Genomic DNA, 14,987 nt, shown 5'->3' on the forward strand with positions numbered 1-14,987 from the left:
TATTGACGGGCTTTTTGGTTGTTTCCATGTCCTGGCCACTGTGAACAATGCTGCAATGAACATGGGGCTGCATGTGTCTTTACGTATCATTGTTTCTGAGTTTTGGGGGTATATACCCAGTAGAGGGATTGCTGGGTCATAAGGTAGTTCTATTTTCAGTTTTTTGAGGAACCACCATACTTTCTTCCATAATGGTTGTACTACTTTACATTCCCACCAACAGTGTATGAGGGTTCCTTTTTCTCCACAGCCTCTCCAACATTTGCTATTACCTGTCTTGTTAATACTAGCTAATCTAACAGGTGTGAGGTGGTATCTTATTGCAGTTTTGATTTGCATTTCTCTAATAACTAAAGAAGATGAGCATCTTTTCATATATCTGTTGGCCATTTGTATTTCTTCTGGGGAGAACTGTCTGTTCATGTCCTCTTCCCATTTTTTTATTGGATTGTTTGTTTATTTGTTGTTGAGTTTTATGAGTTCTTTGTATATTTTGGATATTAGGCCCTTATCTGAGCTGTTGTTTGAAAATATCATTTCCCATTTAGTTGGCTATCTGTTTATTTTGTTATCAGTTTCTCTTGCTGAGCAAAAACTTCTTAGTCTGATGTAGTCCCATTCATTAATTTTTGCCTTCACTTCTCTTGCCTTTGGAGTCAAATTCATAAAATGCTCTTTAAAACCCAGGTCCATGAGTTGAGCACCTATGTCTTCTTCTATGTACTTAATTGTTTCAAGTCTTATGTTTAGATCTTTGATCCATTTTGAGTTAATTTTAGTACAGGGGGACAAACTGTAATCCAGTTTCATTCTTTTACATGTGGCTTTCCAGTTTTCGCAGCACCATTTATTGAAGAGGCGATAAAATACTTTCTTTACTCCTCCATGGTTGAGCATTTGGACTGCTTCTACCACTTTTAATAGGCTACTTTCAAAACACTAAAGAACACCCTTGTAAAGAAATGTTTATGAATACCTGTGCCGTTTGTCTTAGTATATATTCCAAAAGTTGAATAATTTAGTCAAATGGTGGGAATATTTCTAAAGGTGATGAAGTATTTTATCAGATTGCTCTGGACGGACAGCACCAGTTCACACCTTCACTAGTTGGCCAGGTGTCAGTTCTCTTATAGCTAATTATTAATATTAATGTTAACCACTGCTAATTATTCAGCTTCTCATACATTTGAAAGATTAAGTTATATCATTGTTTTAATTTTTGTTTTTGATAACTAAAGAAGTAGAATGTTTTTTAAAAATTATTTATAAAAAATGTTTATTGTATTGATTTTAGAGAAAGAGGAAGGGAGAAGTAGAACGTTTTAAATAAGATTTTGGTTTGAATTCTTTAGTGAATTGTTCATATGTTTTTGATTTGTCAGAGTTCTTTACTGAAAAATATTGTCTAGTTGTGATATATGCAGCAAATACTTTTCTCACTTTATGGTTTGCCTTTCAAATTTGTTTATGGTGTCTTTTAGTAAACTAAAATATTTAATTTTAAATAGATTTTATTTTTTAGAGCGTTCTCCTATACCTCTTTTTCCTCCCACCCACTCTGCCCCCAGTTCCTTCTATTAACAGCTTGCATTAGTGGGATACATTTATTATAATTGATGAACTAATATTGATACTTTCTTATTAACTAGAGTCCATAGTTTACAGTAGGGTTCACTCTGTGTTGTACAGTTCTATGAGTTTTGACAAATGTATAATACTTATATACACTATTATAGTATTATACAGAATAGTTTCACTACCATAAATATCCATTGTGTTCCACCTATTCATTCTGCCCCCTCCCCAAAGTTCCTGAAAACCACTGATCCTATTACTGTCTCTATAGCTTTGCCTTTTCTGTAATGATGTATAGTTGGAATTATACCATGTGTAGCTTCTTTAGACTAGCTTCATTCACCTAGTAATATACCTTTAAGGTTTCTCTATGCCCTTTCATACCATGATAGATCATTTCTTTTTATCACTGAATAATATACTATTGTATGGATGTCCCACAGTTTGTTTATCCGTTCACAAATTGAAGGACGTCTTGATTCCTTCTCAGTTTTGGCAATTACAAATAAAGAGGCAATACTCATTTGCGTGCAAGTTTTTGCATGGACATAAATTTTCAACTCATTTGGGTAGAACCTAGGAGTTCAGTTGCTAGACTGTCTGGTCAGCCTGTTAAGCTTTATCAGAAACCACCAAACTTTTTTGCAGAGTAGTTGTGCCCTTTTGCATATCCACCAGCAATGAATGAGAATTCCTGTTGTTTCAAATCTTCTCTAGCATTTAGTGTTGTGTTTTGGATTTTTGCCATCCTAATAGGTGTGTAATTGTATCTCATTGTTATTCTTGTTTCATTATTATTTTAATTGGCAATTTCCTAATGACATGTTATGTTGAACATCTTTTCATATGCTTATTTTTTATTTGTATATCTTCTTGAGTGGAGTGTCTGTTTTGATCTTTAGCCAAATTTATAAAGCTGTTCATTTGCTTATTGTTGACTTTTAAGAGATCTTTGTATATTTTAGATACAAGTCCTTTGTCAAAGGTTTTTGATTTTTATATAGTCAAAACAATTTATTTCCTGGCTTCTGCCTTTAGTATTTGTCTTTAAAGTCTTCTTTCAGATTATTCATACTCACTTGTATTTTCTTTGAGTAATTGTATGATTTAACTTTGAGATATTTATAACTGGAAATCTCAATTTTTTGTGGGGGAAGAGATGATTGTTTTTTTCCCCTTCATTTAAATCCACTTAGATATAATTGCCTTGCCTACTTTTGACAACCGTGCAATGGAAAATTGGGGACTATTGATATTTGATGAGTCATTATTGTTGCTACAACCAGATGATCAACTAACAGAAAAAAAGACGTTGATTTCCCAAATTGTCTCCCACGAGATCGGACATCAGGCATGTGGTAAAATGTTTTTTTCTTATTTCACACGATGTTCTCCAGCTGCTCTACCAAAAACAAAAAACAATTAAAAAAACCTGCAGTATACCAAAATTTAAAAATTTATTTGAAAAATGGGACAATGAGAAAAACAAGGAAGGCTCTGTGTGATCGGATCCTGGGTGGACTTGAACAACTGGTGATGGGTCATAGTGATGAGACCTTACAGTCCATTGGAGAGTCAGGTATTTTCATCCAAAGATTAACTTTGCTCCACAAAGTTCTCTTCAGGAAAAATAAGCCAAGCACAGTTATGATTATATATCTTCATGCCATCTCAAAATAAGGTACATTGTAAAAGGTCACTGAAAGATATCCACATTTCATCAGTAGATTGTTACAAACTATATTTTTTTGGAGAGAAGTTAAAGGGATATAGGCAATATGTTAGTGTCAGTAAGACGAATGGTCGTTAATCCTTCAGCTGCATCCCCAAAGGTGACGTAAGCAAAGACTCATTTCATCAGAATTATATGACTTTCATGTTGTGATTTGGGAAATTTAGTTATTTGATTTTATGGGAATTCTTACATGTGCCTTTTGACCTTGACTCCATTAATACAAGTCTCTCAAGAGATCATCTAAACTATGAAATTATCTTGTTATATGAATCCATAAGAAATTTTGAGAAAGAGTGATTTACTGGAATTGAATAGCAAACACCCTGTTACACAGTTAACTCATACTGTCACAAGTTTTGATCAGCCACCCAAAGTGTCATTTTTTATTATATCCTAAGTGATGCATTGTTTTGGAATACAGCCTGCTAACTATTAGTACATCACAGCTGTTATAAGAATTTGGTTAAATACCAAGGTGTGGATTTGTTGGTTTTGGAAATTATTGTGTTTTTCTTTCCTGATTCTATTCATCATCTGTTTGACACTTTCTTTCTGTTAAGCTTGAATAAAAAATAATTATAGCTGGACCATTTTGTAGAACGTGATTACTTGAGTGATTTGTACATGGCACAGATCAAATCATATTTTTAAAGCATAACTGCTTACAGCAAAATCCTAATGTAGACTATTTAGAGTATAAGATGCTATAATTAGCTATTAGTGAGCATTCAGAACTTGTGCTTTAATTAACTTATGTGCAAAGTGGACAGTTTAAGAAATGCTTCTCTAGCTTTCATTATTTTTGAACATCACAGTTTTAAAACAAAAATGCTTTCAATCATTGGATGTGAAATAATTATTTCAGAGAAATACAACACTGATATCTCTTCATGTTAAAACAATATGCTTTTTTTAGTCCTGTTTTATTGATAGCAAATAAAGTTTAATTGGCTTTTGACCCTATATTTATGAAACATGAAATGACAATAAATGTTACCTAAGTTAAATTTAAGAAAGCTCTTTTTTCTTTCATCTTCAAAAGTGGTTTGGAAACTTGGTTACCATGAGTTGGTGGAACAACATTTGGCTCAATGAAGGTTTTGCATCTTATTTTGAGTTTGGAGTAATTAGCTACTTCAATCCTAAACTCCCGAGAGTAAGTATGTCTATTAAATATATTTATAATTTTTTTCTCCTACTTATAAAAGTAATGCATAGTCATTGTAGAAAATGTGTAAAATACAGAAAAATACAAGGAATAGTACATTATCTGCAATACCAGAGATGATCAGTGTTATCTTTTTAATGTATTTTCTTTTTCCAGCCTTTACTTATTATAAATATTTATAAAAGTGAGAATTACACAGAGATGTATAATGCTTTTTCTATTTCATGTATTATTAAAAGCATTAACACAAATTATTAATTATTTTTTAAAAGAAAGTTTTTAAGGGTTGCCTAGTATTTTATTATATTACCTTATAATGTATATGTATATAATCTTTTCCTATTGTTAAATTTCAGGTTTTCAGTTATTCCTATTGAGCATAGCCTAAATTTTAAAGTAGTTGTAATCAGTGGCCTATGACTTTAAAAATAAGTAATATTTTATGTTATAAATATTATATATAATATTACATATAATATAGCTGATATTATATATCATATTAGTAGATGATATTTACATATTATATCTGATATTATTTTGCTGTTTTGAGTAAGTGGTAATATGAAAAAATAAACTTATGGTTATGCAAGTCTGATGATTTCAACTATGAGGTATATTTCTGATAACTTTTTTAGAGTAGTTAGTACTTTCAGAATGTCATGATAAAGCCAAATTGATTTTATTTGATTTAGTTGTTTAAATGTTTATATTTAATATCATCTTTTGACACAGACCTCACTTTTTTATATGAAGCCAGAGGTCCTTTCTTCCCTTCTGTTCCTGCCTCCCGTCATCTTTGATGCTCAGGGTCACACTTCCTGCTGCTCTTTGCCAGCTGCTCCCTCCCCTCCCCCTCCCCTCCCCCTCCCCTCCCCCTCCCCTCCCCCTCCCCTCCCCCCTCCCCTCCCCCTCTCCTCCCCCCTCACCTCCCCCTCACCTCCCCCCTCAGCTCCTCCCTCACCTCCCCCCTCATCTCCCCCTCACCTCCCCCCTCAGCTCCCCCCTCACCTCCCCCTCTCCTCCCCCCTCACCTCCCCTTCATCTCTCCCCTCATCTTCCCCCCTCAACTCTCCTCCCCCCTCCCACTATTTCCCAGGTGGTTTCTTGGCCTCTTTTGTCCTTTCCCTACTGGTTTGAAATGTTGATCTCCACTGGTCAGATCTCCCTTACAGGCTAAAGTTACTCACTTTGAAGGAGATTGTAAGATTATGTTCTAAATTGGTAGTAAAATTTCTCTTCTTTAATGAAAGGATAATGATGGTAGGTAAATAATATTTGGTTTCTGTTGATTAAAGAGTTGGCAGAATAAAAGTGGACAAATCTATCTTGGCCCCATAGAAACTTAAAAATCTTTTTGTCATCTGTTTGTGAAATCATAGTTTCTGGGAAGCACCGAGGTGGCAGCCTCTGAATGCCCTAGTTCCACACCACCCAGCCTACTCTTGGCAGACGTACTATAAAATGCCCACCATCCCACAGTCCAGCTGCTCTGTGGCGCCCCTGTTCTTCCTCCCCTGGATCGGACATCATTGTATCGGTCAAGTGACTTGCCAAGGTCATTTTCCTCATTCGGACAGAACTGTGGTTATAACCAGTTGTCTAGATTTAGTCCGATGATGAGTATAATAGTGACAGTAACAATAATAATACGGTATTTACCATCAACTGAGCACTTAGGATTTAAGTGCTAGGTAGTGTGAATTCTATGTACACATCATTTTACATAATCTTCTAAAAAAATCATCTGAGTCTAGTTGTTTTTCTTTTTTTAATTTTATAATTGAGGAAACAAGCACAGAAGCACTAAGTAAATTGTTCAATGTTTCAGAGTCATTAAATACCAAGGATGAGATTCAATTCCGGGTTTCTCTGACTGTAAAGCCCATGCCCACTGTACCACGCAGAGGAAGCACCTGGGAGTGTTCTTGTTCTCAAGGAGCTAGCATGTGTGTGTGTGTCTGTGTAATATATGACTCTGTTCATATATAAACTTTTATACATCTGGTCAATCTTGGTTTTCTTCAGAAGTTCTTTCTATGCACTCTATTCATCTGTGCTTAAAGGATAAGGAAAAAAGTTCTATTCCCATAAAACAATTAGATTCACCCTCTACTTCCTTTTTCTTTTCTTTTTTATCTGCAGTTTACATTCAATATTACATTTGTTTCAGGTGTATAGCATAGTGGTTAGATAATTGTACACTTTGCAAAGTGTTCTTACCCAATATTTCCAGTACCTGCCTGGCACTATGCATAGTTATTATAATAGCATTGACTATATTCCCTATGCTGTACTTTACATCCTTGTGACTGCTTTGTAGCTACCAATTTGTACTTCTTGATCCCTTCACCTTTTTCACCCAGTTGCCCAACCTCCCTTCCCTTTGGCAACCATCAGTCTATTCTCTCTATCTATAAGACTTTCGATTTTGTTCATTTGTCTATTTTGCTATTTCACATATAAGTTCAATAACATATAAGTGAAACCACCTGGTATTTGTCTTTCTTTGACTGACTTATTTCATTTAGTGTAATACCCTCTAGGTTTATCCATGCTGTTGCAAATGGTAAGATTTCATTCTTTTTTATGGCTGAGTAATATTCTATTGTATATATGTACCACTACTTTTTTATCCATTCATCTACTGATAGGCACTTGGGCTGCTTCCAGATCTTGGCTACTGTAAATAATGCTGCAGTGAACACAGGGGTGCATATCTTCTTTCAAATTAGTGTCTTGGCTTTTTTTGGATATATACCCAGAATTGGAATCACTGGGTCATAAGACAGTTCTATTTTTAATTTATTGAGAAGCCTTTATACTGTTTTCCACAGTGGCTGCACCAGTCTGTATTCTCATTAACAGTGCATAAGGGTTTCCTTTTTTACCACATCTTCACCAACACTTGTTTGTTAATTTATTGATGATAGCCATTCTGACAGGTGTGAAGCGATATCTCACTGTGGTTTTAATTTTCATTTCTCTGATAATTAGTGACATTGAGCATCTTTTTCTATGTCTATTGGCCATCTTTATGTCCTCTTTGGAGAAGTGTCTATTCAGATTTTCTGCCCATTTTTAAAATTTACACCATATGTTCTTAATTGAATAGAATATACTAACATCAATCAGTATCTCTTAATGCAACTAAATGACTAAGATGTTGTTATATCTGGGAAAACTTGATGAAAACATATTAGTGGTGCTTTTGAAGCTCAGATGGTAAGATTAGCTTCTTTTTGTACCATTTATTTATTTTCTTCATTGGTTCTTAATCACTCCTTCCTGAGTTTACATTTCTCAATTGCTGTGGGGCCGGGGGAATATAGCCCTTTCTAGATGAGCGTCAGGTTCTGGCTCTTAAGGAAATTACCACAAGCTTTGTTTTTTAAAAAGCCTTGTTTCAATGATCTTTGAGAGATCATGGGCTTTTAATCTAGTTGTTACACTGAAACTGAGTATGACAATCAGAACTCTTGAATATTAAACTAATAGAACCAATATTTAATGAATAACATCAGACTTATACAAATGTCTCCCTTAAACTTTTGCTACTCAAAGTGTGATTCTCAAACTAGCAATATCAGCTGGTAGTTTATTAAAAATATAGGCCCCAACCCAGATCAACTGAATTAGAATATGAATTTGACACGTGTTCAGGTGCTCTTTATTGACATTAAAGATCGTCTTTATTGACATGCATTGCCCTATGTGACAGGTTTTCTCAGAGTTTAATAACAGCTTAATCAATGATATTAATAAATCTAAAAATTATGAGCTAATCAGAGGGTTGATTGGACCATTGGCTAATGGAAGCAACACAAAATTTGCAAGTTCATCTGACAATATCCAGGGGTGAGAGTCAACGTGGGGCCCCCCCTGAGAGAGGCCTCCTGTGGATTATGAAGGGCATGAGTGAGCTGTCCCTGCAGCTCCTCCACTGCCCCTTCGCTGGCTCCTCCTTCCACACACTGCTAGCAATCCTTTGACCATCCTTCTATACTTCCTTCAGAAAGAAGTGGCCCTTGTCATGTCTTAGAGAGATTTAGTCTTTTGGAGAGTTCTGTAATTCTCATTAAAATATAACAGACTGCCTTCTCTTAGTGCATAAGTTCTAAACTCTTGTATCCAGTCTGTGGATTTACTTTCAATTACTAATTATTACATCAGCATCCTTGTGGATTTATAACTATGGCATGCTTTTGGTTTATAAATGTCCATGTAAGAGAGACTGATCGATTTTAAAGGATTACTAATAAAATGATCTATAAAATTCTAGAGGATTAAGACCACCAAGAGATGCTTTCCCCCCAGGGACTTCCTGGGGGGAAACGTAGATGGCTTTCTTGGAAATCGCATTAACTTTTATAATTGGTTTTTTTTAAAAATTGAAATAAAAAGGACACCGAATGGGAAGAAAAGTGTCCCAGAGTTTTATTGTTCATGGAATCCTGACTTATTTGGCATATAGCAGCTCACAGAGCACTTTTCAGATATTGGGGGTTTTTTCCTCTTCAATGTCAGTTTTTGAAACTATTTTGGAAACATTGAATTTTGCGTTTCTGTGACACCTCAGAACTTAATGTGGCTCAATCTTTTCCTTTTAGAATGAGATCTTTTTTTTTAACATTTTACATGATGTTCTCAGAGAAGATCACGCCCTGGTGTCTAGAGCTGTATCCATGAAGGTGGAGAATTTCACAGAAATGAATGAAATAAATGAGCTCTTTGACTTATTTACGTACAATAAGGTAAAATCAGTCATATGTTTCCTTTTGTTCTACACTCTTGCAGAAAGTGGCATAAAATTCATTCTAAGGATCATAGACTAATATGTTACTATCCAACTTTTTTTTTTTTTTTTTTTCTTCTGAAGCTAGAAACCGGGAGAGACAGTCAGACAGACTCCCGCATGCGCCCGACCGGGATCCACCTGGCACGCCCACCAGGGGCGATGCTCTGCCCACCAGGGGGCGATGCTCTGCCCCTCCGGGGCGTTGCTCTGCCCGACCAGAGCCACTCTAGCGCCTGGGGCAGCGGCCAAGGAGCCATCCCCAGCGCTTGGGCCATCTTTGCTCCAATGGAGTCTCGGCTGCGGGAGGGGAAGAGAGAGACAGAGAGGAAGGGGGGGGGGGGTGGAGAAGCAAATGAGTGCTTCTCCTATGTGCCCTGGCTGGGAATCGAACCTGGGTCCCCCGCATGCCAGGCCGACGCTCTACCACTGAGCCAACCAACCAGGGCCCTATCCAACTTTTGATACAAATAACCTTAAATATATTCAGTAGATAGATTTAAGAAAATGTAGTTAAATCAATTCTTATCTAGTAAATATTAAGCTCATATTAGGTGCTCAATACCATCTAACATTATAAATAGACTTACACACTGACTACTTTTAAGGTAAACCTTTCTGTTTGATATAAATTTATTCTTGCCATATAAATATATCAATTTAAAACATTTTGTGTACCCTGAACTCTTTATATGTAGGGCATTAGTTCACCTTTTACCTTTTAATTACTGACAGTCTGCTATTTTATTAAAATATTTTGAAATAACTGAAACATTGAACTAAATTACACAATGCAATCAGGAGCACAGCCCATAATAATGCTTATCAAAATGGAATGTGTTAGTAGTTAGATAATGAATTTTGTTCAAGTCATGGACAGCATCTTACGTTATAGGGAGCGTCGATGGCCCGGATGCTTTCTAGTTTCCTGAATGAGAATTTATTTATCAGCGCACTTAAGGTGAGTTTACAAAATTGTCACGTGGAAAGTATTAAACATAAATTGCTTTGGGAGGTGATTTATTTTAACCTTAACTTTCTATTTTTACAGTCATATTTGGAAACATTTTCTTACTCAAATGCTGAGCAAGATGATCTATGGAAGCATTTTCAAATGGTATTGTCCTACTTCCTGATACATTTCTGGTTTGTATGATAGAGTTTAACAAGATGGGGAGCCATGCATGTTTTGCCTTGTTTGTGAAACTCCCTTTGATTGAGACCATTTCTTTAGTCTTTATCACTATGTTCCCAGTGCCCAGAATACAGCCTGTACATATTAGATCTAAAAATATGTGTTCAGTGAATGAATGAATGAATGAGCCAAGGAACCATTCAGATAAAGAGTTGAACAGAGTTTTGAATTTGCCCCACAATATCACCCACTGGAAATTACTATATTGAATAGCTATGTAGTTGTTTTTTAGGTTTTGTTTTAGGAGATTGCTACCTCAAAAGATTTTGATGATGAAAAAAAAAAGATTTTGATGATACATATCTGCTTTTCTGATAATTTTTTGCAACAGGCCATAGATAACCAGAGTAAAATTGTTTTACCAGCGACAATAAAAAGCATAATGGACAGTTGGACACACCAGAGTGGTTTTCCAGTTATCACCTTAAATGTATCTACTGGCATCATGAAACAAGAGCCATTTTTTCTTGGAAAGGTTAAAAATCAGACTCTTCTAACCCACAAGTAGGTAGATTTGTTCCCTGTCTTTGCCTTCCTTGGGGTTGAGTTCTGGTCAAATGGAGACCATGCTGATGGCAAGGAAGCAGAACCCTGTGGCTACATACCGTTTTGCCGAGTGACTCTGGGTTGGTGACTTAAGACTCCATGGGGGATGTTACTGGGGTGCTAGGATGAGGCAGAGCCCCCTGATTTCCTGAGCCACGCCAGAGACCTTCATTTAAGGGAGTGCCTGCGTGTCTCTCTCTCTCTCTCTCTCTCTCTCTCTCTCTCACACACACACACACACACACACACACACACACACACACACCGGGTGACCAATACTTTGGGTGTTATGTATTCCCTTTTGCCCTTCAGACAGAAATATTGAATTACTAAGGATTCAGAGTGACAGGCAATGCCATAGAGCCATGGATGACCTCTTGCTAATTAAGAGAAAAGGAGATCCTGTTGCAAGGTCATCTTCTCTTTACTAGAAACAGTGCTGAATGGTAACTCTGTGCATGTCACACATGCATATATATATATACATATATATTTGTATTATTTCTAATATTTGTAATATTAGAATTATGGCCTTTAGATAGTATTATACCTGGGTTCAAATATTGATGTCACCAAAATTCAAATCTTAAGCAAATCTTATTTAAAAATCTCCAAGTTTCAGTTGCCTTATCTATAAAGTAAATGTAATAACATGTATCCCAGGAGATTGTTGTAAAAATGAAATGAAATAATATTTATAAAATGGCTTAGCATTCATCAATTTCTCCTTCCCTTCCCTTCTATATCTTAACTTATATTATTTTCAGCTGGTTTTTATAAAGTTTTGATCCTCACATCTCATTTTAGCATCACTACACATGAGTAATTAATTTTTAAATACTACCACCAAAATTTTCAGGTCATCCTACTGTTTCTTTAAAACTGCAGGGGAGAGGAACAAGAGATCAAAATGTCTCTTCTCACTGTGATATTATTCTGTGTCTTTTGAGAAGCGATATGCCTTAGCTATCAGGTAAATACAGACCCCCAGTTTATTGTGTTTGAGAACCCAGACTTATGAGCATTTGAGCAATATTGGAAAGTTTGCCCAAATTCCAAGTAGTGTGTTCCTTCCAATGACTAACACCCTCCCTGTGGCCAGCTGCTTCGTCCAGGTCATGGTCACCAATGTGGGAAGAATATCGGCATTCAGTAAATATGAATAACCTGGCGGATTCATGCTGAAAGTTTTTCAGATGGGGAGAAAGCTTGACACAGAAAATCATTTTGAAATGTTTGTCAAACTTTTTCTTCTTAAATTGCCCTTTACCTCTCTTGGCAAGGATGAATTTGGGTCTGTCAGCAGTGTTTGAACGACCTCGGAAAAGACCAAGTGGTTATAATTTATTATAAACAGGCCTTTAAAGTTTCAGATATAAGATAGTCTTAGTAGCTACCTTAACTAACAAGAAGAAGTAGATCTATAATGTACAACAAGAGAGTAAACAAATAGCTAAAGCAAAACCGGCTTATAGAAATCCAGTGGTGGGATTCAGCTGGTTTGCACCGGTTCAGCAGAACTGATACCTAATTTTTTGTTGAGTTTTGCGAACACATTGTTGAAATGGCATTTGTAATCATAATTCTCTCTAAAGTGGGCACCTGGGTAGCCACCCAATGTGGAAATCACAAATTTACATTCCTTACTCTTTTTAAATATTCATCTGTGCAACAGTGTATTTTAAGTGCCCGTAATATTCATTTCGTCCACAGGCGAAAAAATTTGCAAATGAGGACTCCAATCAAAAAACAGTGTGGGGCCCTAGCCAGCTGGCTCAGTAGTAGAGTGTCTGCCCAGCATGTGGATATCCTGGGTTTGATTTCCAGACAGGGCACACAGGAGAAGCGCCCATCTGCTTCTCCACCCTCCCCCCCTCTCTCTTTCTCCCCCTCCTGTAGTCATGGCTCAATTGAAGCGAGTTGGCCCCAGGCACTAAGGATGGCTCCATGGCCTCCTCTTCAGGTGCTAAGTAGAGCTCAGTTGCTGAGCAATGGAGCAACACCCCAGATAGGCAGAGCATCACGCCCTAATGGGCTAGCCAGGTGGATCCCATGCGGGAGTCTGTCTCTGCCTCCTCTCTTACTGAATAAAAAGAGAGAGAGAGAGAGAGAGAGAGAGAGAGAGAGAGGAGAAGAAGCAATATGGAAATATCTTAAATAACTGATTTTTTGTCAGGTACTATTTAATACTTTTGCATTAATATTTTAAAACTCATAACATAATCTAGTTTTGTGTACTTCTTTTATCCTTATTTAAGTATTAAATGCATGAAATAATAATATACCTTTTGGTATATAATTTTTTTATACTTAAAATGGGCATTAGGGTAGAGAACCGGTTGTTAAATTATTTAAATCTCACCACTGGAATAATCATAAGAGTAATGTCCTCCATATCCAGAGGGAAATACCAAAGGTTTTGAGTTCTGTTATTTTATCATCTCATTTAATATTGGCTCAGTGCTTGCATTCTTATCTGTGAAAATTAACGGAATTAAAATTTTTTTTCCCAATAAGTGACACATGGATTGTACCTATTCTTTGGATGAAAAATGGAACTACACAATCTTTAGTCTGGCTAGATAAAAGTAGCAGTAAGTAACAAATTTTTAAAATATCTTCACAAATAAAAATAAAAATATCTTCACATATATTCATAAATGTATATTATATAAAAGCAGACAATGAAAGTTGAAATATTTAGCTTTTGAAAAGCTATCTTGTTTAAAACTAAAATTTTATATCATTCTTGTTGAGCAGAGATTTTTAAAAGTTTCAAATTAAAAGCTATTAATCTAAAATATATAATTATATGGTAAGATCAATATATATTTTTTAGAATTACTTTAATTTTTGTTTCATGTGGTTTGTTGAGAATTAAGAGGTTATGGTATACACATAATATTGAAATGTTTTCCAAGTATACCATTTCAAAAATTTCACATATTTTTTTGTAGAATTATTTCCTGAAATGCAAGTTTCAGATTCCGATCATGACTGGGTAATTTTAAATTTGAATATGACTGGATATTATCGAGTTAACTATGATAAATTAGGTTGGAAGAAATTAAATCAACAGCTTGAAAAAGATCCTAAGGTAAGATTATTTTTTATATTTTTTTATTAAATATTGTTATTGTTGTACTCTGTAGCCTTTAAGAGTTGAACTTTCACAAACCTGTCTGGTGGGAAGAGATACCCCTCCTCACTACTTTTCTTAGAGAGAGGAGATTTTGGTTGACTGTATTGTGCTTTTGAACATTAATCTCGCTTTTCCACTATTTTATCTTTCTAGGTAAAAATAAGAATACATTTTCCTATTAACCATTCATTTTGTGATCTTAGGCAGGTTACTTAAATGTCCTGCTTTCATTTCTTCACTTTAAAATGGAAATGATATTATATTTTTCTTATTTATCATGAGGATTAGAGATGATGTAGGTAAATGTATACTGAAAATTTCTAAGCCCATAATAGGTGTGCAGTATATGCTAGAAATAATTAATTTTCTAAAAATTATATTCCCACTCTCCCTCAGAGGAGAGAATTTAATCCACAAAATATCAATAATAATCCAATATCACTTTAAATTGTGAAATAACTGTAAGTCATTATGCAATATGTAAATATTAAAAGATTGCCTAGCTGTAATCAGTAAGGTTTTAACTGGTTGAATCAATCCAAATATCCATTGGTGGAGATAGATGCTGGCTTAGAATTCTATAGAGCTGGCTCAGCTGTGAATCCTTGGGCAAGTTCACTGAGACTCTGTAAAACTAGAGTGTTGAACTAAAAAGAATTGTCTTAGGTGTCTCTGTCTTTGCAAGTTCTCTGAGGCATACAGGCAGCAGCCTTTCTACTGGAAGAGACAGTAAAGAGCATTGGTCCAGACATTCAGTTTGGGTCAGGTAGATTTGTGTTTATATTTTTGTTCATCGTTTATCAAATGTGTGACCTCAGGTCTCTTATTTGGCTA

General features: G+C 35.6%; 1 protein-coding gene across 1 annotated transcript in view; it reads left to right on the top strand.

Annotated features, from left to right (window-relative positions):
- The window catches only part of LVRN (laeverin), a 63,989-nt gene that overhangs the window by 24,425 nt on the left and 24,577 nt on the right, over positions 1-14,987 (top strand). Inside the window, exons 5-12 of the mRNA XM_066382060.1 lie at positions 2,772-2,926; positions 4,353-4,466; positions 9,086-9,229; positions 10,166-10,231; positions 10,322-10,387; positions 10,797-10,969; positions 13,529-13,605; positions 13,969-14,108. Coding sequence (XP_066238157.1) covers positions 2,772-2,926; positions 4,353-4,466; positions 9,086-9,229; positions 10,166-10,231; positions 10,322-10,387; positions 10,797-10,969; positions 13,529-13,605; positions 13,969-14,108 — 935 coding nt within the window. The remainder of the gene's footprint in view (positions 1-2,771; positions 2,927-4,352; positions 4,467-9,085; positions 9,230-10,165; positions 10,232-10,321; positions 10,388-10,796; positions 10,970-13,528; positions 13,606-13,968; positions 14,109-14,987) is intronic.

This window comes from Saccopteryx leptura, chromosome 4, assembly GCF_036850995.1.
Source record: "Saccopteryx leptura isolate mSacLep1 chromosome 4, mSacLep1_pri_phased_curated, whole genome shotgun sequence".
Taxonomy (NCBI): domain Eukaryota; kingdom Metazoa; phylum Chordata; class Mammalia; order Chiroptera; family Emballonuridae; genus Saccopteryx; species Saccopteryx leptura.